Source organism: Copidosoma floridanum, unplaced genomic scaffold (assembly GCF_036245765.1).
Source record: "Copidosoma floridanum isolate Cflo_tuat_1 unplaced genomic scaffold, Cflo_Japanese_pri ptg000030l, whole genome shotgun sequence".
NCBI classification, from domain to species: Eukaryota; Metazoa; Arthropoda; class Insecta; order Hymenoptera; family Encyrtidae; genus Copidosoma; species Copidosoma floridanum.
In genome coordinates, this window is record NW_028321907.1 from 1,311,408 (window position 1) to 1,337,702 (window position 26,295).

The 26,295-nt window shown below is 46.5% G+C and overlaps 1 protein-coding gene across 3 annotated transcripts in view; it reads right to left on the reverse strand.

Moving 5' to 3' along the window:
* Nucleotides 1–26,295, reverse strand: part of pdm3 (POU-domain protein pdm3) — a 124,180-nt gene that overhangs the window by 95,967 nt on the left and 1,918 nt on the right. For all 3 annotated transcript variants that reach the window (XM_089596370.1, XM_089596369.1, XM_089596368.1), the window contains exon 2: nucleotides 11,751–12,109. In XM_089596370.1, the coding sequence (XP_089452496.1) occupies nucleotides 11,751–12,080 (330 nt within the window). In that variant the 5' untranslated portion in view covers nucleotides 12,081–12,109. The remainder of the gene's footprint in view (nucleotides 1–11,750; nucleotides 12,110–26,295) is intronic.

Sequence of the window (26,295 nt, forward strand, 5' to 3'; positions counted from 1 at the left end):
ACGCGCGCCAAAACATTGGCCTTGTCTTGCGTAATCTCGGAATGGTGCGTTTAGCTCCGAGACGCGTAGGAAGTACATTTGCATTCAATGGTTTTTTTTTTTTTCGCCCCATGGAGTGCAAAGACACGCGAGTTTGGGGCACCAGGGCGGGCGCTCAAAATAAATAGAACAAGCCCGGGGTACACATCCACGGGGGGAATTTGGCCAACGAAGTAAATCAGCCTTTGAGGACGTACGAAATCGGAGGGGAGAGATTCAAACTCGAGCGGCTATGCACACTCCCTGTTTCAATAATATACTTGGGAGGGTCGAGATATGTACGGCGGCAGAACGACAAGAGGAGCAGCCTCGAAGGAAGTTTCTAATCCCAGTGGTCAGTTAATAATCTAGCACACGGCAGCGAGGACGGCCGCATGGCCGTGGCACTAGCGAGGGGATGGAGGTGCACACATATATATATATATGTATATAGTTTTGGTATTGGTAGCTCTGGCGCGGAAATACAACCACCGCCGACTGTTTACAGATATAAATGCAAACATTAATATACGGCGCCATTTGCGGAGAAACCCTGTGTGTGGGGGTTACATATACCTATATACTCCACTCGTACACGTGTGTGGATATTACATGTGACGACAAAGTATTATCTTAATCTTGGCCAATGCGACGGTCACCGACAACTGGAAAGCGTTTCTCTCGTACACCTATATATACATATATAACAGCGGCCTTTCCGTGCTCATCTTGCCCCCTGGGATTGAAACTTGCCTCCTTCTCCTCCGCTTCCTCCTCAAACACGCTTCATAAGCCCGAGCTGCTGGCTCTATGTAAATTTCAACTCCGAGTCTCCGCTGCCCCTCGCCCCTTGGATCTTTATTCCACTTGTCTTGCGCTTCGCCCCCTCCGGCCTTCTCAACCTACCCCGAGCTACTTGCAAAAATGGCCTATTTCCTTCTTGTTTGGCCACTGTAATCGTCGCCTCTTGCATTTATGACCAATTGATGAAAAAAAAAAAAAAAAAAAAATTCACGCTCGTTTATCTCCGTGTATATATATTTATACAAACGCGAGCAAGGGTGTTCCTCGTCCATCCGAGCACAAGTAAAACAGTGTGTAGTAGCTCATCGGCCCGCAGCAGTGGCCAAGAGTAGAGGAGCCATCGAGCCTGTGTCGCGCGGCAGAGCACACCAACTGTGCGCTAGCTTCGGGTCAGCCGGGCTTGTTTGCCGAGCAAACGTTTGCCGGCGACACCGGACCCTCTCTTTGCACTCGTTCCCTGGATTTTGCACCGCTGGAGGCTCCTGTCGCCAACAGCGGATTTAACCTATACCACCTACAGGTATCTATGTATGACGCACAACTCCACCGGTCAAATAACTTTACTGCCCAAGTAACCCCCCAACCCCCTCCCTCGCGATATTAACACTCTGGCAACGACTGCAGACTAACCGGCTCAAGAAATTGCAATTTCTGGATTACCGGGGAAATCTCGGGCTGTACGGCGGATCTGGCCCGGAAAGTATGACGAAAGTCCGGCGAATCAACAACAGAGCAAAAGCAGCAGTAGGACATATATACCTATACCAACTCGTAAATTTCCACGTCGATAAATTCTGTGAGCAACAACAACAACAACAAGAACAACCAACAGCATTTGCCGTGGGGATAAGAAGCGGGGACAAGTTCTCGCGCTGCTGGCCTGTGTACCTACCAACTGCGGGGGGGGGGAAAGCTAGAAAGAGGAGCAGAGCGGGCGCGTGGATTTAGCGAGAGCAAGGAGGTGTAAGTCCGCAGACCGAGAGCTGGTGGGCAGTGAGGAATGGCCGGGAGGCTCTGGCTCGGCTTAGCATGTACCTACTACCGGCAAACACCCCTCTCTCTCTCTCTCTCTCTCTCACGGGCTGTGCATGCAGGAGGGGGCTCGTGTTGGGGCCAAGTTATACCCGCAAACAGTCGTACATTAGTGCCTGCTCAAGTCCTGCAGGATTTATAAGGGACGCGCCCACCGGCTCTATAACGTCCGACGACTGGGCACGTGTGTATATATATAGCTGGGCGCGCTTTTGTGTTCGTACGTACAAGGGGGTGGAGGGAGGGAAAGGCTAGCGCCTGTGATGCTGAAAATTGGAGGAGAGCTCTCTCCTCGGCTGGACAGCGCCTTGTACCGGTAAAGAGAGAGACCTCAAGAAGAAGCTGTATGTATAACGGAGCGATGCAAGTGTCGCGAAATTTTACTCCGTGTATAATGGAACGAGGCGGAGGGATAAGCAGAACGAGCACTCGGCTGAATGAATCGACTGACTGACTGCTTCGTTAGTCTCGTTAAACAACCTTTCATTCGCTCGTCATCATGTAAAAGTGTATACGCCAGGTGTGAATTTTTGAGGGTGAAATCAGGCCCGACGCGAAAGGTCGAGCTAATCAGCATGTCCGAGCGTCAAAGTTTGAGAAGAGCAAGAAGGACGTTTCAAAATTAGTATATCCAGCCTGGAGGGGCTGCGCGTAATTTCGGACAAACAGCAACGGCAAATGCTGCAATAATAATAATAATGATGAGGGACGATGGTATAGCGATGATGATGATAATTCATTTGAGAGTCCGAGTTGTTGGGGAAGAAAGAACGAAGAGGAGGAGAGTGCAAACAAGCTAAAACTTGCTGGCTAGCAGTGCACACATCTCCCGGGGGGGTGGTAGTAAGGAAATAATGTCGCAAGCTAGCACACACGGATATACAGATAGAGAGGTCAAGTAAAATCGCATTCGAGGGACCCTTAAAGTTCGTCTCTTAACGAGCAATTCGCAAAAGGCTCGTCACTGGAACTCCGTCCACCGGCCACTAGGATAGACACACACACACACACACACAGTTGACGACGAGGACGAGTGTAAACTCTGCTGCGGGGGCCTTCAAGAGTTTAGCTCCACCGTGTACATGTATACATACACACGTAAGTGCAGAGTAAGAGAGAGAGAGAGAGAGCAAGTGTACGTACACGGCCCCTGGTAGAAAGGAGGTGGGTGGGCGGGCTTCGCCTCGGGGGTGGCGCGGAGTAGGGAGGGGGGGAGCCGAGGAAGCAGTGGTCAGCACACTTGGCCGACCCTACTTCGCTAACTAGTTTAATGATATATGTTGAGCTACAAGCGCCTTGATTAATCGTTAACTAATGTTGGACCTCGCAGTGCTCCGGTTTATATATATATGTGTGTACGGAGGAGCCGCTGCTGGCGAAACTAGCCGAGTTGCAGGGTAGATGGATAGAGGCTGCGAGAGCCGAGTACAGAGGTGGAGGAGGAGGGACAGTGGAGATGTTGCTGCTGGTCAGCGGAAGAAGAAAGACGCCAGCAGCAGCACGTGACCCAACAAGAAGAGGGACCGAGACAGCTCTCAAATCCTCGAAAGCCGCAGACCCCCACCTCTCGAGCGTATAGCCCCAGATGTATACGTGTATACACGAATTGCAGCCGTTCTCGAACGCGGCTCCTTCCAACCAGCCCCACGGAAATCTAATCTCCATCTCGGCGGGTTATTTGATTTATATGTCCGGCAAGACTCGATTTTCCCCAATGAAAAATCATATAAATTTAACCAATCGAATTATATTTTTATATACCCACATCCGAGGCGATTTTTCAGTTTTTGCATCGTCCAGGTACATATATATACATCTTATTGTTTGTTTTTGTTTTTACGTTGTTTTGAAGAAGCCGCTGGACCGGCAACCCCAAAGTAACGGCAGAGACGCGCGGGATCGGCTAATGAGGCAATTACGTACATTATCGGGAGGGATCGTTAAGAGATTCGGCTGTAATGGGGAGTAATCCCGGGGAGCGCGCGCACACTCGAGCACGTACGGGGTAGGTGTCCGGCTTGTGCTTCTGGCATTAGGTAGCACGCGTCCATGACCGAGCGGGGGGCGGGAAAGAGCAGCGCTGGCAGAAGGGACGGCTCAGGGATGCAGGACACCGTGAAATTACCAGCGGCGTCTCTCTACCCCCCCCCAAAACCCGCCGTACGGGCACCTACTCGGAAGAGCTAGCTGGAAGAAGAAGACTAGGTGTTCAGGGGGTGGCGACCAGCGGGTATTTGTCTTGTCTCCTTGTTTATGAGATTCAACATTGTTATTTGGCACCGGCGGGAGTTTCGAGCTCTACTCTCCCCGGCTCTTTCGCCTTGCCCCCCCCCCCCATCCCGTACACGATCTCTCGGACACTCGCTCCCCCTCGTTGAAGTTTGCCACTTTCGGAAGACAAGTCCGGCACAACGGCCTTGCTGTTGTTGCTGTCGCTACTCGCCGGCGCTAATAACGCAACGGGTCCTCGTGACGCGTCGCCTAGCTCGAACTTAATCCGCCGCCCCTTGGCTCAAAACTAAAATATGCTGTTGAATCACGCGCTCGCGCAAACGGTGGGTAATTAGAGCCGGTGGCGTTTACTTTGGCGGCGATGGGCTGCAGCGGGCGATTAATTGCAAAAGAGCATCGGGGGGGGGGGGAAAAAAGAAAACGAGCGGCGAGTCTGTGGGTCGGCAGCGGCAGACCAGAGGAAACAGAGGAGGAGGAGGTCACTGCCGTCCCCAGTTGGGGTATGAAACAAAAAGGAGCAAAAGAGCGCGAAAAGTAAACGTCCTGCGGTAACTACACAGGAGCTGGAGGAGAAGGAGCGGGAGGGGGCTTCACGGCACCCGACGACACGTTGTTCCACGCTATACGCGGGTATATATATATACGTATTTACACAAGTATACGTATACGTCCAGTAGCCGGGACACATGCGGGGTTATCTAGATGAGTTGTCAGCTGGCCGCGCATCCGCCGCCGTCGTGTATTATGTGTGTGTATGTACGTCTGGCTACAGCCGCTTGTCGGATGCTTTTTCCCCAAATTGACAGATTTTCAATTTAATCGAGTCCCGATCTAATGGAAAAATACTCGATTCATTGATGTTTGAATTGCACCTCCCTCCCCAGCCCTCTCTGCTTTTGCGGTGTACGTATACCGCCATGGGGTACATATTACTAAAACGAGAGAAAAGGAAAGACCGGCAGCGGATGAGTTTTATTAAAACAACGCAGTTGCCCGCTAAGTTGACGATCGGTATTAATCACTCCAGGTGATGGTTTCCCTTCCATCTCTCTATTTATTTTTTTTTTTTTTTTTTGTCTCGTTCAAACACAAGACTCCGAAACGAGTATGGTTAGATAAAAAAAAAAAAAAAAAGCCGAGAGCCGTTGTGTACCGTATAAATGAAATCGTTGGGCACAGCCGACGACAATACAAATAAGATGTCATCAGCGGATGCCGATAATAGGCGATAACAAAGTATCTCGTGGTCGACGCCGCCGGCCGCACGTATACATACCGATTCACGCAATCATTATCATGGCCGTCACCGATTTTGTAACGATCGACTCGGCGCGTTACAAAACAATCGCTGTACCGTCTAATTGCCGTACACCTCTGCCAAGAGAGGAAAAAAAGAAAAAGGAGAAAATAAGCGTCGCGAAGCACAATCGAGCTGTAACCCGATCGGCCAACGTCCAAACGCCCGGCGGAGCGAGACGCGGGATTTAAAAGTCACATGGTCGCGGCTCCGTCGTTTGTCAGAGTCATTGGGTGTACGTGTATAGTATACACACACTGCACATGCAGCGGTAATAATCACAAGTATTGTGAAACCCGATAGAGGCTCAATCCATGCAGAGCTCTCGAAATGAGCTACCACGAGGTAATGAGATTCCGCTTATATATATGTGTGTGTGTGTGTGTGTGTGTGTGTGTATGGGGTGGAGGAAGGGAAGGAAGCCCAGTACGGCTCGATCGTTTGCCTTCAATCACTCCTTGACAGATGCACTTATGCCCGAGACTGCGGGCCCCCATCAACTCGGAATGTGCTGCCTTCGGGCTGCCTTCCAATTCTAACTGCTCGCTCTATATATCGACTCTCGTGCACCGATATCTCTGCTCTCTCCCCCCTGCTTTGCTTTATACTTTAACTTGTGTTTCTGTTTCTCTCTGTTGCAGCCCTCCCCCTCCCCCCCGTACAACACATACCTCCCCATAATACGCGCGCTCTCCTCAACATTTTGTCGAAACATCGGTAGGTATATTTTCGTCGGGCCTCAATTATTTTCTCGATTCCGTATACATATGTATATACCCTTTCGGGTCTCGGCTGCACCCGTTTACTTTGCAACGTTTGTTTTAAAAGCTAATGGCCGCGCCGCGGTTTGCGCTATATACATCCGTCATTGCGGACTTTTCTTTTTCTTTTTTTTTTTTCCTCCCCCCTTACTCCCCTCGCCCACCAGCTCAGTTTTATTTTCAATTCGTCAGTTGTCCGTACGTGTATACGGTATACGTACGTCGTCTTACACCGCTTATTTATTCGCCATCAAGAAAAAAAAAAAAAAAAAAAAAAAAAAAAAAAAAAAAAAAAAAAGCAGCTTCGGGGCAGTGAAATATCGGATGGCGCAAAAGTACAAACACACGAATGGAAAAGGGAATTATCGAGAGTGCAGGAGGGGAGTGGGGTGTAATGTAGTAGCGAGGCTGCAAATCCCGCCGGACAAAGGCGCCTAATGTCATAAATATCGCGAGCTCGCCGTGTATGGGTACGCGTGTTTTGTTTTTTTTTGTTTTTTCGCGGCGGCGGTCACCCATCACGCCGATATCCTCCGGCTCCTCCGCGTCACGAAACTCGGGAGCGGAAAAAGTTTGCGCGCAATGGGTAATCTACGTATTAATTTTCCGGCTCCCGGAAAACATTGCTACGCCGCGGCGTTTACTCGGCGACGCGGCCGATGTATTGCCTTCATTTGTCCCCGAGTTTTCCAACCCCCTCGACGCGTGTGTGCACACCCGCGAATATTAAACATCCCCCTCCTTCTCCTGCCTCGTGGCGTGAATTAAAGGCATACGAGCGAGCATCGAGTGTCTTTCCCTCTTTGGTGATGGATGCCATGTTTGCCGAGTGGATAATAGCGTAATGGATGGACACGAGACGACAGCAGCCCCGTTGTCGTTGTCGTCGCTTCACTTGCCAGTGCAATTTCCACATTCTTAGCGAGGGTCGCTTGTTTTTCCAGCCGATCATCGCGATTTATTCCGTAGGTGGAATTGCAGCTGGTGATTTTCGAAAGAGTTGCGGCTCTTGTTTTCAAGTCAAAACCGGGAGGAAGATAAATCGTTAGAGGCTATTTTTTTTCTTTTTTTTTTTTTTTTGCGAGACTGTATACTCCCCGAAAAAGCCGCTCGTACAGGCACGATATCTGCTCGGAGGAATCTTAATCCGAAGATAATAAGGCAATTTAAAAATGCTTAATGAAAAATAGCTTGATAAATTTTAAATTAGCATCTCATAAATTTACATCCTTATCTCTCTCTCTCTTTGTATCATTATATATATATATATATATATACATAGCTAAAGGTTAAGAGGGAAAGAGAAAATTCATCACCACCCCCAGCATTAATCATTATCAAGCTAGAAAATTAATTTCCAGAGTGACATGAATCTTATCTTGGCGGAAACTCAAATGAATATAAGGTTAATAAAGCGTGTACCGAAAAATCGGGGGGTAATGAGAAATGATCGGTATGAAGTACATATAGGTACGTATCGATGATACGGTCTCGAACCTATTTCGATAACATCTGGTTTTCAGAAGGTAATCTTATTTTTTTCTATTTCAGTCTCCACTACTTATCATCTCCATCGGTTGCTCCATGAAATTCTACATCGTGATTAATCGTCTGTTGGATATTATAAATATGCTATCAATGAACTAAAGACTTATTGTCTCTTCTCGTATATATCGTAATCGGGTTACACGACACATATCGTTTCGATTAGTTTTTAATGTGAAAGCTCATGTCTTAAAAATGTAATAATCTATTCTCATTAGAGGAGATAATGGATGAACAACGAGAGGAAACAAAGAAAATGAGGAGCCGAAAAAAATATAGCTGCAAGCTCCGAGTGGAAGGGTTGGTGGTGGGGAGCCAGTCCTTTGTCTTGAAAAATTTTTAAATCACCGCGCTCTCCTCGGCTCCCCTGCATTTTTCGGTCCGCAAAATGCAATAATCTTTCGCTCGTACTCCAGTCGCTGTAACAAAAATCCACCAAACAGTAGACGCGCGATCTTAGGTTTGCTGTGCTCCTCCTCGGTTTACCTGTTAATGGCTCGTCGTCGCTTGCCAAGCCCCCGTTGAAGATTTACATCCCCGACCACTTTCGCGCCTTTTTCTACTTATCCTCTTACTCGCTTGTTTTCGTTTGTTTTATGGAGAACGCCGCTGCAGCTCGACTTGGAGCGCACCGTGTAATGACACAATGTAAATTACAGCCTCTCCTCTCGCTTCTTCGACATGTTCTTTGAAGTGAGGAGAAAAGATTTTTTACTCGAGAAAACTCACAATTCCAACATCTGCACTGTACAAGGGTTCGGAACATCAACAAGCCATCCCGTAGCTCGTGTCCGATCGCCACATTTTTTTCATTCCGATGATGATTCAGGAGGTCGAATTGTAAAAATAGAACGAAAATTATTCATCCATTAACCGCGTATCCGGAATAAGTTGAAGTACATCGTATCAATGAACGATAAATTTAGATTACCTCAGCTTATTTCTTTTTAGATATCCAACTCATTAAGTTTTTTTTTAAACACGACTACTATATGTAAGAGTGACTTTTGTTATCGAAAAATTTTGATTCTCATCATTAAGCACGGCGATGCGGTAATAGTCGGAAACACCTGCATTTTCATTTATAAATGTGTTAAATATAAAATGAAAAAATTATTTAAATAAGGTAATCATAAAAATGTTTTGGGAACTAAATAAACCTATTTCTAGTCACATTAAACATTTACGTTATTTATGGACCTACGAATATCAAGTCCCTAAGGTCGTCAAACTTTAGGAAAGATCGCGTGCCGTATATTATAAGTCAAACAAAAAGAAAGGCGTCACTGAAACACTTTTACCACGATTAATTACAATGTATACTGTACTTTGTATACACGTTGCCGACACGCATAACGATACATGTATGCATCTGACTATATATATTTTCCTTAGTTAAGGCACGCCATCTCAACTGCATTATCGATACCTGACGTGAATGAGAGTACGGATTTTTAATGATTTTCAGGTTTTTACTGAGCTGGGGTGCTCGTTTCATATAATAAGGGTATAAAAATATAAACACATATTGCTGAAAAAAAAAATCTTCCAACAGAGTACATTTTGTTCTTAAACATCGAAAATACAATATATAGATGTCGTTAGGCGATTTCACCTTCCAAGTATGCTTTGTGAAAACCTAGATTGTACACAATGGTCAATTTAACTAGTGTGGAAATTATTACAAATGACGAGATATATATATATTTATCACGGCCACTATCTTCCCAGCGTGAAATGATCCGTTTGAATTAATAAACAATTACATTGCTGATTAATTGTTAAAAAAATGGAACCGATAACTTTATCACGAGAACTTTGATGTTAAACGCGAGAAAACTGCCACGAGTTGTCGATCGAGAGAAATACATATATAGATGAGCGTATAATGATATTAATTTGTTTCGTAAATTACCCTCTCTCTGGGAGTTTAATGAGGCCAAATGACGAATAATAATAATAATAATAATAATAATAAAAAATGGAGTGAGTGAGAGAGTCACCTCTGAAAACGAAATCTTGTAAAATGAGGCTCGGTGAGTGAGTGATGCTTTACATAACATTCATTAAGCACTGGAACGACGAGCGTGTACATCGTGTGAGCTAAACTCGATGCAACAGCAGAACGGGTCGCATTAAAATAATAACTCGCGGAACTGAAATAGTTGCGAAACGTATACGCGCGTTAATTAATTTATGAGCGTATTATTTTCGTTAAAATAGAGATGGAGGCGAAAAAAAAAAATAAAATAAAATGAAATTAACGCGTGTAATCGCGAGTTAGCGTCCGCGTAAATCATACGTATTTTCGTCCGGCACGCGTGTTCCATCAAGGCCAAAAATAGATCATTAGGCGACGATAATTAGTATATATGCGTCAGCGGCAAATGACGTTCCCTCGGTTATTCAAGCGGCTGCTGCTGCCATATACTGCTCTCGTCGTGTCGTCCGCGTCTCTCTCTCTTATTCTGCACTGCCCCATAGCAGAGCTGCTATACTGCTGCTACTTGTACATGCAACGCGCGTTTCGAGCTCCTCGACTCTCCTCTCTATATATAAATATATACATATATATACGTTACAACATAATATACACGTACACTCGTGCAATACTTACTCGTCGTCTACCAGCTAGCGTTGAGTCTTATTAAAGCGATTCGAATAATTGTTGTGCGCCTACTGCGCCATGGGCCCCTATTAGCGACAACACTCTCGATTCTCGTCATTTCGGAGGGATTGGCTGAGCTCTACTTGCTCCCTGTCCGAGGAAAAAAAAAAAAAAAAAAAAAAGGCAAAAACAAACTAGTTAAGCGTCGGTACGTATATAGTACAACCATGATTGATTACGATCCATCGAAAAAAATCATTAACCCGAAGCGAGGACGATTCCCGTGAGAGCGAGCGACGGAGGGAAGAAAAAAAAAAAAAAAAAAAAAAAAAGAAAAAACGTAACGAGGGACGTTTATCAAACGTTTGGGTGTACGTGTATGACAAGAGCCACGGGGCATTGCGCAACTGCTGTTTACGTTTGTATATAGATACACGTATAAGTATAATTATACGGTACTAATAGTAATACAAAGCAAACGAGCGTCCAACGGCTGCCTAAATCTGATGCCGTGGCGGTCATTGACCGCAATTCGATGGCGCAAATGATCATCTCTCTCCGAAGCGAGGGATCTCCGCGGAGCGCGTGGCTTTTGTTTGTAAGCTAATTGTGCCCCAAAGGGGCTCGCGAAGAGATACACGGACGGAATCGATGGATCGATCGATGTGGGTCGCCACGTATAATCATACATCCAGCGGCTCTACACAAGTCAAACTCGTTCGGGCTTCGCGAGGAGAAGCGATCTATACTGATTTACCGGCATAAACAGGCTCTCGCTCCGATGATTTAAACTACTCGGGGATATCGCCGTCGATTACTCGAATCAAGTTCTACAGAGTATGATGTCACCGAAGGAGATTGTTTAACGATTTTTTTTTTTCCTTTCGAAAAAACCCCCGCTTACACCGTGACGTCAGACGCAAGTGTAAACAATTTAGCTCAATTCAGATACACGCAATGTGCCGATACGGAGATGAGCGCGCGCTCCACGAAACCTTAATGAGCACTTGCTGCGAGGAACAATAGATTATTGTGTGTACACACGTTAGAGCAAGGGCGATATGACGGGGTAAACGGATGAATTATGTCTTTTTTTTTTTTTTTTTTTTTTTTTACACTCTTCAATGGCAAGTCATTAGTGCCGTTCGATCGGTATGGTGTGCATAAGACACGAGGCGGGAGGTTCGCACGCGTATATAAATAGCGCCGGCCGCGCCAACGGGATCGGGGTTAAGTCACAAAAGATGAGCGACGCGGAGAGATCGAGTATACAGCAGGTGTTGAAATCGGCCTAAATAAGTCGGGGCCATATTAGCTGTTAAGTCCACGGACAATATATAATTGCCCAGGGTGTGTGTATATAGCGGTGGTGGACGTAGACGTGTATATATATATACACACAAAGATGTAAATGGCATAATGTATTATCGAAATAGGGGATGTATGTACGAACCTCGCTCTTTAGGTTGAGGGGCACGTCGCAGGAGTTGTCCATGTCGGCCTCCGACTTGATGTCCATCCTCATCGAGAGGGGCAGTAGACTGTGCCTGTGCGGTATCGCCGTGGCCAGCATGCTCGGGTGCTGGGGCTGCTGCTGGAGCAGAGCCACTGGCGTCGGCCTCAACTGCTGTTGATGCAAGTGTTGTTGTTGCTCCTGCTGCGATTGGTACTGCTGTTGGTGGTAGCTCGTCGACAACTGGGTGTTCAGGATGCGAAGGTCCGCTGGGGGCGAAGCTGGCGCAGCTGTACTGCTCTGTTCCTCCTCGGCCGAGCCCTCCGCCATGTCAGCCTCGCATCCCGAGGAGTCGCAGTCTGCAACCAAAAGACACGCCACGTACATTTTAATCATTTGATACATACTTTATTGCGTTGTTTCGATATTTTTTTATCAATTAAACCATTTCGTATCCAACAGCAATTGTGAAATATTAATAAAATTTTCAACAGTACGCGAAAAAGAAATGTGTATAAATTACCATGATGAGGTTGTAAGCGTGTGTTGAACGCTTACAACTCATCATCATCGAGTTGAACGAAGCACATTCACTGATTGATTAATTGCCAAACTTTTTTTTCTTTTTTTTTTTTTTTTTTTTTTTTTTTTTTTACTCCACATGCCGCAGTGTAGCAGGTACTGCATGGTTTCAGGAGCCCGACTCTGCAAATAAGACTCTCGAAACTGGACGATCGGTAAGTTATAGTACAGTCCGTACCAAACACACAGACTTCCCGTTGGATCGACGCTAACGATCCCTCCAAGAGAACGAGCGAGAGAGAGAAAGAGTAGGGGGGGGGAGGGAGGCAGCGTTTATCCGGGTAATTATATTTTTATCTAAGCGCTCGGCTGGAGCAGCTTCGAATTCAAGGGCAACGGAATCGCGCCTCCGCCCCGCGTCTGGCTGTCTCCGGCCTTTCTTTCCTTTCTCCCCCATCCTCCGTGTCTCGCCCGACTAATACCCCTCCCCTCCCCCCCCACGGGATCAAAAAAGGGGAAAGGCCTCGTGAGCGCATTAGCGCGTACAAGACGCGTACACACAGACAACACAGGAGGAGAGAGAGAGAGAGCATCTGCTTCTATTTTCGCGCTGCTGGCCAGGCTCCAATGTGCTCTTACTTTTTAAACAGTTTGCGCCTATGACGAACGACCGACCACTGGACCGACACCAGCTCATCCAGCGACGCGATATTATAACTAACGGCCACTCTACTCTGCCCTTCTGTACGTATAAGCGCGAAAACGACTCTGCTTTTATCGCGCCTGGTTTCCTTACACTCGTTCTCGATTACCCTACACGTGCTCTATATACCTACTCTCGCTCGCTCGAATTAATTTGCACTCCAAAGGCTGTCGATTTTTTTTTTTTTCATATGCTATTATAATGATGTTATTGTTATTCCTGAGTTTTAAATCAGGAATGATAAATGAACATGTATATGGTTTGGTCGCGAATAGCGGCCTTTCGTTATATTCTTCCCGTATATTTTGACAACAAAACGCGGGCGGGGTAAAATTAGACGTCGGATCTCGCGAGCGAATATACTTAATTGTTCGAGCGCTCGTACGCGCCGAGGGACACGCTCGAGTGTGTGGGCAACATATGCCGTAATGGAGCATCGTCAACAGTGTTGCGACGGTTGGAGGGGGACACTTTGTGCGCGTGTGTACATTATACGTATACACAGTGCCACCGAAAATTAATTGAGCGTGTACGTGTCGGCTGGCGTATCATGATTTAGAAATCCGCAAAACTGAAATTTAATAATCTAGAGCTCGGGCGCGCGGGGCCCAAACAAAAGACGCTTATGTGTACCTGCAGGACCGAAGAAGTGTACGAGTAAACGAAGAAGAAGATGACGGGGGGTGGGTGGGGGTCGAAGGTGAGTCACGGCGGGTAAAGTTCGTAGCCGAGTTTCGCGCCTCCATGTACGCGCTCCTGCTGCGGTGGCGGTGCCTGCGGCTGCTACCGCCAATGATTTCGCGAGAGCAGGGAGAGAAAGAAAGAAAGGACGGGAGAGAGAAGATGATTTATACCGCGACGAAATTAACATTCCGGCCTGGCCGGTATTTTCCCCTCATTTCGATGCCTCCACCCGGCTCCTGTGTGTGTGTGTGTCTGTATACACTCGCACACAAGTATATGGACGGGCGCTTGAGTGTATTTTTGTCCGCCAACGGCAGACGTTTTAATATACACGTACCCTTGCGATTTGCGACTCGTGTATATAATATGTGCTCGACTTTCCATCCTCCGGTGGTACAGACGCCCGCCTTCCATACGTCTCGCGCATCTGCCGTCGCTGTACTGTCGCTATACCGTATATCCACACCACTGTTCTCTCTCTCTTTCGCGCTACCGATCTTCTTCCCCGAGTGTATACGTGTTGCCTCCTTTTTTTCTTGTCCGCCCGGCTACCACTTAATAATTAATTCTTCCAAACCATTAGCATGGCGACGCGTTCAAAATTGGACCGCGCCAACGCGGAGATTCAATTACCGATTTTATTTTCAAGCCCATCTAAATCATCGAACTTTGCTGGGGCGGTGAATTTGTTTGTCATCTTGCGCTCGTTGATCGAAAATCGGGGTTTTCCGATCGGCAAAAGCGAGACGGTTCTAGAGTGTGTCACGATCGCAAAATCGGTATGGATAACATGAATGCTACCGAGAGAAGTCGATTTTTCATCGGTTGTATTTCGAGCCGAAGAGTAGGAATTTCTTTTCATTTTATAATTTTCGCGAGCTCTTGTATGTATATTTCGAAAAAAACAAAAAGTGCAAAGATGAGGGGCTGGCCGCTATACATTATTCGCATCTGGCGCGGCTGTTTTATAGATTCGCCGTTTCTATAAATAGTCGACGTCGTTAACACAGAAATTCTATCGCTGCCGTACCAGCAGCAGCAGCGACGAGCCGGGCAACAAACATTAGCTGCCGCTCGAAATCACGCGCAAGTCACCTCCTTCGCACTCACTTAAATTTCACAAAGAGCCGCGCGGGGCGATAAATGTTCCGAGCTCGAATTTTCGCCGGACGACGCGGGGGCGGGCGCGCGCTTAATCCGACCGGCACGGGGAGCCTTATTTCCACATAATAACCGTCGGGCCGTGGCCACGCTCTATTATTAATCCATCCGAAATAAAAGTCCGACTTTGCGCATCTATATAGGACCCTATACATGTACGGACGTAAAAAAGTACGCGCGCGAGCGCAAACAACGCGATGGCGTAGAAAAGAGAGGAAGAAAAAAAAAAAAAAATAGGGCCCGGGGGCAAAGCGCAGCGCGATGATTAATTGGCGCGCATCGGTTGCAAGAAAAACACAAGGTGCGTGAGCATCGCAATGCGTGCATATCAGTCCAGAGAGAGAGAGAGAGAAAGAGAAATTATTGGAGGGCCAGGGCTTTAACCACCGGCTGTCGAAAGCGCTCGATCTGCACCGGTTTTCGTCCCCGCTTAATGGCCGGCTTTCTGCCGATCCGCTCGAAGACTTAATGAGGGTGTGGGCCCGCGTCTCTCCCCCGAGGCCTCCTAGACAAAGGTGCAGCAAATGCGATGGCACAAACGATCCGTGAAATTCTTGCGGCCCAAAATATTACGGCCGAGTTTTAATTAGCCAACAACCGGAGATTAGCACCTATCGCCCCGACTGTGCTCTCGTTTCGGACGGATGCCTCCCCCCCCATGCACCTGTCACAATCGACTACACGGATGAGGAATCGCAGTCGTAGAAAGGGCGCGCACAGAAAATTACCCTGTAATCATCGTCGTTGCGATACACGCGTCGGGTATAAAATTGCATCCGAGGCTTTTATGCGAGAGCTGGGCATTTTTATCTGAAAAAACAGACAAAAGAGAAATCCAAGTTTCTAGCTCGAGCCCGGCGTGTATATGTTCGATGAAACGCAATTCCAACAAAATTATCGCACGGAGATATAAAATATATATGCATTACGAACTAAATGGTCGTTTTGGTTTGAACGGCAAGCAACATTGCCTGCACCCGTATGAATACAGTACATATATCTTACCCGTGCGAGGAGTATAATGAAAACAAGGAGCATATTATATCCCTCTCTCTCTCTCTGGCATTATCATCGCTCGCTGTGCATATATAGGATGCAGTATAAGTGTAGTCGCTGCTCCTTGGAGAAATGCACGGGCAAGTATAGATAGATAGCCGCAGCGGCAACAGCGTGTAATTAACGCGCTTGATTGATGTTAATTCAAAGGGTAATTAAGAATATCCCGGGCATAAAAAAGAAAAAAAAAAAAAAAAAAAAAATCCGGTAATTTATGGTCATTCGGGATAATTATATGTTGACCAGCTTGTAATTGCAAGAGAGAGAGAGAGCTCTTCTTACTTGTTTTCCCCTTGAGCCTTCTCCTCTTCCGTGCCCCGCCGCGCCATATAATGTATGTAATACACGTGTATACACATATCTATACGGAGTATAGACCAAGAAAACGGACCGTGTCGCTGTGTGCACGTGTGGGATATACAACGTGACGTATATGCGTGCATGTGCGAAAAGATATAGAGAGAAAGGGAGCACAGGGGCGTCGCATAGTTTCGCGTCCGTATACGCTCTCGGATCGCCGTGTACGCGGCTTATTATAGGGGCCAGTGGAGTTTGGAGTGATCGCGCGTCTCTCCTCCTCCGTCTGCGATGCGTGCTCTTATATATATATATACATACTAGAGGGGGGTAAAACGTCGCTCCGGGCGCTAAGCACGACTTAGCAGCGCCGCAGCTCGATTTACGATTAAGTGGGAGCCAGTTTTTTTTTTTTTTTTTTTTTTTAATTATTTTTTCACCGTCCCTCCGGTTCATCGTCGGCGTGGGGATGCGCGATCCGCGAGTCGTTTGATTGATCGAGCGAAAAATGTTCGTTCAATTGAACGAGCCGTGCGGCACAGCGGCGCTTTAATTATACATACACCCTCACCCCTCGCACGACGGCTAAAATGACTCGCCATCACTATGGCACTCCGATGCCAACTTTTATTGGTTTACAGAGCGCGATATCGATTGAGCATTAATTTTACATACGAATCCCGACCGGAGGGTTTTTCCGATTGGATTTTCCTATACATAATATGCCACGGCAGCAGTCTTGGCGATCGGCTTTTCTGGCTCTGCTCGGTAATTTTTGTATTTATTTGATTAGCCGTTCCGCGTCGTTACCATTAGCGCGCGGCTCGTTTCCAAAAGGGAAGGGAGGGGGGTATCTACTTGGCGGCGCACTCGAGTGAATAGCGCAACAAGGAGCTGCACCCTTTCATCGGGTTTGACAAAAAAATATTTAAAAAAGGGGTGGCCGTGGATCAATCGGTCCTCGAGTGCATTTGGGGTCGAAATTACGTTATTACGGGGGCAAGGGGCCAGTCGACCGGCACCCGAGTGGCGTATTATGAAATAAAAGCCATTTCGCGTGTATATTATATGGACAAAAAGCGTCTCGAAGCTAAAAACGCAGTGGACTATATTATATTGTACGTTTGGTATATCACGGGATGCGATATGCCGATTCATTGAGTTTGCTCAATCGCAGCGAGATACATCGCTCGTTGTATAAGTGTTGTTGCACGCGTTTAGTGGACTCGAGTTTGGTATAAAGCAAACACGCGAAAGACAAGCAAAAGAAGGTAGAAGAAGAAGAAGAGGGGGGGGGGAGTAAAAAAAAAGTAGTAGCACACCCAGCAGGAACAGTTGGCAACCGCCCATCGAGACATTGTGGGTCGATGTGCGAGGGAGAGAATTGGTTTCTTGATTCTTTAAGCCAGCCACGTTTATAATGCACAGTCGCGTTACTCGGATCCGCGTGTCGTGGTACTGCCATGTATGTATATACACACATATTTCACGTACACACGCCGGGCTACGTAATCAATTGAGCGGATTTAATGCGAGCACGTCGCCATAGCCGTATAGTCGTCGACGACGTCGTTGCTGCCAACGCCGGTATAATCGCGGCTTTGTCGAGGCCGTCATAACGCACCAAAAGTACAGAGGAGGAGGAGGAGGAGGAGAGGGGTCGGATTATACACGCTCCAGCGGGAGAGCGACTGATACGCGCTTGCTATTTATACGTGTATTTTGGGCCCAAGGGGAACGAGGTGTATATATATACGTACAAGCCGAGCCCTTTCAATGATTTTTAATGCCCGCCATTCACGCGCTCCAACGTTTGTATGAAAAAACTCACTTTTCACATGATTGTTATTATTATTATTATTATTTAGCTAATGCAAGAAATCGGTGTAATAACGCATAATGGGCACGTATGTATATATACCCCCTGCCGATCACCTCTTTTCTCTCTCGCATTGTCTTAAAGCGACGCGGGAGAAAGAAACCACATACTCTTTTGCTCGATAATCATATGTACGTACGTGATCCAACAATGAACCGTACACACCACCACTTGGGTTTTGTTCGTCTTTACGAGGTGGGTACGTGGGTAGTACTTACACACGCATGGAAAGAATCTAACCGCGGGGAACATTACGAACACAGATACACACCCATATATATGCGGGTTCACAGGAGCTCAAATGAGTATATATATATATAGTCGGTCCCTCTCTCTCTCCTGGCCCGCTTAGCCTCGCGTGCGGCGTAACGCGCGCACACCACATGGAAAAGCTCGCGCTCTCGCCACATGTATATATACATGACACGTCGGCGGGCCAAGTGCGAAGGTAATGGTCGTTATGGTCGTCGTGCGATACCATTATGTCAGAAATCCACGGGGCTTTGTCCCGAGTCACGAAACGCAAGGATTAAGCCCGGCCGACCCTCCGCCACCCGCTCGTTTAATGCGACTGTGTATTGCCCCCCACACCCTCGTCCTCTCCTATCCGCTCTCTCTCTCTCTCTTGCTCCTTCTTCTTCTGTATACATGCAAGTATATAGTTTAAATATCTCGTCGATCGGTACTAATATTCAACTTTTGGTTTTTGCCATTCGCCACCAGCGGTCGATGTGAATAATTCTGTACATTTTTTTGTTGTTTGCTAAATTAGCCGTGCAGGCCTTGATCCCCAATTTGCACGGCTAATTATTCTAATCGCGTCAAAAGTTACCCTAATTAATCTTCGCTCAACGGTTTTTACCAACGGCCTATTTTCATACGATAGCTTTACGTGTAGGGTTTTTTTTTTTTTTTTTTCATTATTTCCGTGCACAAGCACGTGCCACGTGTCCGTAAAGCTGTGGAACTCTATGTGTATGTATATTTATACGCGTCCTTACACGTGTAGGTGATTAACGTTGTTGAAGCTCACTCGATGACTTTTTTTTTTTTTTTCTGTAAAATTAATTATTGGAAGCTCGTTATTTTCAAGTAATGAATATTGTATTTCGCTCGCGTAGGCGTAATTCTTAACTTTTCAAGTGCCTCCTCCTCAAGGTACAAACACGTACGAGGGGCTGTCCACGTGAATCAAATGATTCAGAATCACGATTGAATCATTTTAAATCGTGAATTATTTTTGAATCATGCATAAAAATGTTATAATTGAATTTTAAGATGATTATGTATTGATAATATGACGAATGATTCAATTTTCTTTTTTTGAATCATTGTTGAATGTTTCGTGAATCATATGTTAATCATTCGTGAATTTTTTTTTTTTTGGTAATTTGAATCAAGGGATCCGAAGCTTTTTAGGAGTGCAATGAAAACCAATTTGGAACTGCAAAACACTTTTTATTTTTTTTAATAAAATGATTTTTGCCGCCTAATTGTAAGTCAAGGTAAAAATAGTCGTACGAAATTAGTCACAAAACTATTATAAATGCAAATTTTCCTCAAGATTTTCATTTTGATATACATATGTAGCTTAAATGTTATTTTAATAGAAATAATATTGCTTGTTGAATTTATAGCATATGTATACATTATGACGATGAATTCGATAAAAATATACAAATAAGCGGGATGTACTTGATAAACCTCGATTGTAGCGAGGATCAGTAAAAGCGACAAGAGCGTTGACCCGATGTGTAGGGAAATGTAAGATATAATAATTTCCGGACTTGTCGGGCTCAGTGCGCGAGTAAATTTGTGCACCTGATGATCACAATGGCATTTGCGAAAGTGAACCGCAACCTCTGGGGATCGAAAAATAGAGAAATCGTACACCAAGTACGAGTGGAGTCACAGAAGGGTCTTTGGGATACGCGAGAGAAAATGAGGAAAAGGAAGCATATAATAGCCGGGCGCGCAGAAAGAACGAAAAGGGGCAGGAGGAGGAGGAGAAAAAAAGGCTGGAACGCGCGCACGCAGACTAAATCAGAGCGCGAGTGCATTAAACCCCGAATTACCACAAATAGAACTTTAACCACGCGCGCCTATTATAATGGCTGGGCCGACGGTGGCCCCCCTGCTAAGGACGTATTTATGTACTAAACCGGGTTCACGGCTCACGCTGAGTCGTCGGAATTAACATCTGGCCTCGGCAATGCGTGTGCATGTGCTTACTCCACATTTTATGTATGTATTGTACCGTATCTACCGCACTATTGCTATGTATATTTTATACATGGTACAGCAGTTCCTACGGTTCATACGTTACAGTTCAATTTCATTTCGTGACGATGACACTTTTTTTTTTTTTTTTTTTTTTTTTTTTTTTCACACATTTACTTCTCGGCAACGCCCGAAAAGATTGTAATTAAAACGCGCCCCGTCTGCCGTATACACGACTCCAGACTATTTTTAATCGCACGCAAACAGATGTATCTGGTATGGAGTCGCGTTTCGACTAGTGGAGCAGGACTCGCCGCGAAATCAACGGCTCAATTGCGGTATACGGTCGAAACCGAGAAAAAGTTCCTCGAGGACGTGCCGCATTAGCAGACACCCCCTTTGTTGTCCCGTAAGCTCTCTCGGCTTGACGGCAGACGCGAGGAGCTTGCGTGTACAAAAGAAGCCCAGAAAACGCGGGCGAGGAAAGTCCTTGAGGAGGGAATCTCGGGAAACGAGTGCTTTTCAGAGGCAAATTAGGTCCATTAGGAGCACCCGCACCTTATACACCGAGACACGACGAGGGAAAGGAAGAAAAGAAAAAAAAATGAGAGGCGGAATATGAAGAACAGGAGAGTGTCCCCTATCCTGGCTGAGTCCTTCTCGGCGAGGCTCTCCCTCCTTTCTTTCTTCTGGTACAACGTGTGCACTTACAACCCTTTGGTCCGTAACGCGCGCGCGTGCCTCTTTATAAATTATTAGAATTAATGACGCCGCACGCGTGAGCTCCTCTTTCTCTCCTTACCCGTGGGGCGTCGCTCCAGCCAGCCGGACAGCTTTTAAGTAGCCGAGTTGGCTGGCGCTCATCTCAGCTGTACTAATATAACTGTACGAGAGAGCCCGATAGTGCCCGATGACGCGTGGAAAATGCTCGTCCTTTTTCTTTCTCTCTCGATGGGCCCGTGGGTGCTCGAGTCATTGCTTCCGTGCCCGATTAACCGGACGATTTTTGCAATTGTGCCGATGATCTTGAGCAATGTGCAAATTCAACCGATTTATATAGTCGACACGGTGCCTAGTGTGTCTCATTTTTACCCCCACGTATACGTGTAGAAGGACTATTTACAGTCAACTTTTTCCCCTGCCCCCGCACCTCTTCAGTAAAGGCGTTTGTGTTTTTAAAAATTGTAAACGTAGCTTCGAGTTATTTAATGGCCGGTAACAAGCACGTGCCGATATACAAAGTCGTTTTTTTTTTAAACGTCCGTTTGTACAGCGTGGCAACCCGAAACGTCGAGCAGCAGTTTTCATTATGTGCGCGGGAAAATTTTTTCTCCAACGCGCCGATTTATTTATCCACCCAACTTTTAATTGCTTATTAAAAAATTGAGGCGCGTGCTAAGCTTCGCCGCATACACGCGCAGAGAACCAGGGGAAAAAAATAAGATAATCAAGTTTCATCAATATAAAATAGTCGAGCGTGTATATATTCCTGAGGGCGTTTTCCACGACTTTTGTATTCCATTGTCGGGGTAACGAGCAATTTTTAAAATTAATAACGAGTACCCGCGCGCTTCCACGAAAATGAGTCGCCTACGTGTCTGTTGGACATACGATGGAAAAGAAATACCATCACGTATATTTTTCTCTCATCGAGACAGTACGACCGTGTACGTATAAAAATCACTGCCAGCGCGAAAAAGGTGTGGCATAATAATGGACAACTGGGAAAAACAGAGGAGGCAAAGTACCTACTTTCGCAAGAAGGGCAAAATAATGATAAAGAAACGAAGGAAAGCAGGTGATGGGAGAGGCACGCGCGAGTAGATATTTTGTATACATATATACACGTATAAGCTTAGTGGAAGTGGGCGAGTTGTCGAGGGAAATGTTATCGCGCGTCGTATCGTCGGTCTACATTGTGGCTGGACGCACATGGGCGCTGTGGGTGTGTGTGTGTGTGTGTGCAGGGGTGGAAGAAGAAAGAGAGAGAGGCAGGAAGAGAAACCAACTCGTAGCAAAGGGGAATTGAATGGGGTAGCAAACGAGGGGGAGTCGTAGTCGTCGTCGTTGAGCTTCACAACGGAGGAAATAAGAGAAAGAGAGACCATAGACGGCTACAGTGTTATAACTGGGAAGTGAAGCGAGCAATGGGGCGCGTGTGTGTGCATGTATGAGAGAGAGAGAGGAAAGCTCTCTGCAGACGAAATAAAAGCGAAATATACACATATACGCACATTGTACAAGCCATCGATTTGTTTTCTTGACCTCGACAGTGTCTACTTTTGAGTTTATAATAATAGCAGCGTGTGTGTCGAGTACAAATATATATACACCACATGGGCAAGGGACCCACACGCCTCTCTTATTTTACACACCGCTGCCGACGATTTCCGCGAGTCAAGGTCGATCCTTATCTCTCTGACGTCTGGCTCTCGTATAAATTTTTATCGCATCTCGTACAACAACGCGAATCCTTTCGAGAGCTTCATATTATGTAGATGTAGTTTTCGGCTCTCGGTTATTTTTGCCAATACATTAGGTACATCCGCTCTGTTGGCAACTCATGCATTTTGCACGTGTCTCTCTCTCTCTCTCGAAAAAATCCCTCCATTTCCATTGCTAATCCACGACTGCCCGAGCTTTTTTTTTTCGCGAGCGTCTTTGTCTCTCGCGCAGCGATTTTTCTAAATCAAAAGTTGTTACATCGGACGAGCAGTACTCGAATGAGCCTCCTCCTCGCACGTGTATACCAGCACAAGATTTTTCGCGATAAAAAAGCGGTTAAGGGTCTGGCGCCATATTATACACACGTAAGGGCTCGAGTTTTCTCTCTCGGGCAAATAGGTCAGGCTCTCCAGGCTCTCCCATAAGCTCATCCAGGTGTATATTATATACAAAAGAGCCCGGCACGAATTGAAGCTCCTCCACTTTTTCTTGTTCGGTTAGCGCCGCGTCGTCCGCGCTTTTTCTTGTACACCGGCTCGCGTGCCTCGAAGCTGCAACTTTGTCGCTCTCGTTCTTTTGTCCGGTGTGTATATTCTCCTCCTCGAAGACAATATCGTCGGGCCCTCGACCGCGGGTGTGGGCGATGTATGCTGAATATACACACGTGGCCACCTCTTCCGCCTCCTCCTCCTCCCCACTTCAAGATATGCTTCTTCCGTCGAGCCTCTTCATCTCCCTTTCTCGTGTGTGGGTTGCACGTTTACGCCGCAGTTTAGCCGCTTACACCTCTCTCTCTCAGCTGTAGGCTGCTCTCTATTTTTTTTTTTTTTTTTTTCTTTATCGATCGCTCGTTTTTCTTCCGATAAACTCGAGTGTGTACACCTACCTCCGCGCTTATCGAGCCAAGTGTGACTGCCTCGATGATGTTCCGTCGTCGTATCGCCATCGGAACAACGCCACGACCTTTTACCAGTTCATGTATGTATGAATCAGTGTCACACGCGTCGTATGGACTCTATTTTTGTTCAACGGTAACTTCAACTCGATCCGCGTGTACACGATATTTCATTGTCAAGTATATATCGATCGCGTTAACAATTTTGAGAAGGTTGATGAATAAAACAACGAATCGGCCAGTCGAGTAGGTACAAGAGCAATGATCCTACCGGAGATGGAAATACCGCGATGCTGGTGTAATACCATCGAAATGATGTTCGGCGTACATTGTCTGCACAGCTTTCGTTTATCCGAAAGAGGCGCGCAAGAGTCACATGTATGTACAAAAATCGGCAAGGCACGTCCCGTGAAATTAGCGAAATTGAATTCGAGGGCGCTCTAATTGCCAAGCAAAATAAAGGAGGGATCGCGCTGCAGACGCAACATCACGTGTATACACACGTATATAGAAGAGGAGCGCCTTTCTCAACTTGTTGATCCGCTCGGTTTTCCTCGGCAGGAGTCGACGCGGGGAAAAAGAAGGAACTACCTCGACTCTGCGCGTATACATACATATATATATATATTGCACACTTGATACTTTCCGATTTTCCTCCCCGGCAGGGCTTTACTTTGTGCGCCCCTTCCTCCTCCTCTTTCGGATCTCGACTCCGCCGCTGGCGTATAGCCGTGTCGACGAGCCCCACCCCTCGTATATAAGCGTGCACGCGGAGGCGGTGGCAAGCGTCACGCCGGCAGCACGTGCTTCTCTTTAGCAGCCTCCGTCTGCACATTATTTTTCATCTGTATGTGTGTTACGTTAATGCGTTGTATATTAATTCTGATTGTCTCCGTTGACCTTTCGTCTCTCTCTCTCCCTCTGGCCGATTTATTTTTTCCACAGCGATTTTGTTGCCGACTCGTCGATACAATTCTTTCGCGTCGTAACTATACCAAGACGGATCGTTTAACTCGCTCTCATTGCACTTGGCGCGATCGGCGCTCCGGTGCTCCCTTCGCCCCAACACTTTGCTCCGATTTTCCGTGTCCATATAGCTACGATGGACCAAAGATCGAGTAAAATCGGCAACTCTTGTTTCGTCCACACTGTCGTATATGTCACAGTCCATAATGCGCCGAGAGCACAACGAGTGCCTTTTTCGCTTGGGCTATTTTTTCCTAGAAGCTCTTAAATGGGCTTAATTAGAGCGCGCTTCAAAGTTGCGTATACACACACACACGCTTGAATTGGCCGAGCGGAGGAGAGCTCATTCCCGCTCGTCCGACGACAATGAGAATTGATAGAGAGATATTTTTTTTTTTTTTTTTATGTTGGAGCGCGCGCGTTAATTCGTTCGATGATACCGAGCAGATTTATACCCTCGGCGTAATGCGCAGGTCATTTAAAGAAAATTGCCCGGCCGATCGTGCCCGCGAACGAGGAGAACAGCCACTACGTATGTGCGAGCGAGACGTCTAAACGGGCACACATGCACAAACATCGGTTGCGCGCGTGTGTACTCGGAGATTATTAACAGAGCTGTTTTACGAGGTTCGGGGAACTTGGCCGCGTCGACGGACGCGGATCCTTCGAATTAGCATTTTCAGGCCACCACCATCGAGCGTACACGTGTTGCGTGTGTGTGCCCCGGTCAAACGTACACGGGGGTAATTATCGGGGTAATTATTAGGAGGCAGCTAAGTAGCCGATGGAAATTATCGCGCGAACTTGGACACACACGGAGTACGTATACGCGATATACCAGTTTTGTGCTCGGCGCACCCGCGCATTATGCAACCGTTGGCTAAAGATTTTTACCCTCTCTCGAGAGCGGTGTGGTTTCGAAAAATTAACAAGCGTCGCGGGCTAAAATAATGCGTATACGTAAATAGAGAGAGAGAGGTGTGTTTTCGCGCTGAGCGAGTTTACGCAACGGTGGAAAAATTGAGAGGCCAATAAACAGCTTCGCGTGTCTTTGTGTTTCTTTCCTCCTCCCTTATATATACAAGCGCACCCTTCGATTCCTTATACGATATAATATATATATACATCTCCCCTTTCTTCTCAATCACACTTGCGGCCGGCGAGCTCTCGGTGCCCGCCAACCCTATTCCCGTCCGAGTAACTTTCTTAATTACTGAGATTAAGTTAATCGCAGCCAGCCGGCGATAATCACCGGCCCGGCGTATATATCGATGCTTCAAGAAGGACGGGGAGAGAGAGAGAGAGAGAAGACGAGGGGCTGCTTCACCCCCTTGGTTTCGTTTCTTCTTTCTTGCTTACTCACTTTCTGCTCCCTTTCCTTCTGCGTCTCGTACAGAGATCCGCAACTCGCCCTTTTGTTGTAAGTGCACCGTGTGTAACCGAGTGAGAGACGATACGCGACATGTTACGATGTCTCGGGGTTTTTCCAGTACTCGATAATTGTACAAGTAGATAATTGAACGAAACAAAAAAAGCCACGCGGGTCTTATTCTTTGCTTTTCGAGTCTCAGTGACTCATTGCTTCCGAAGCGTCCTAATGGAACGATAAATAATTTATTAAGCTCGCGTCGGAACATCATTATTTTTAGCGAGGGATCATAATGATTTATATATATATTTATCTATAATCCAAGGTTGCCCGCAGTCAAGACACATT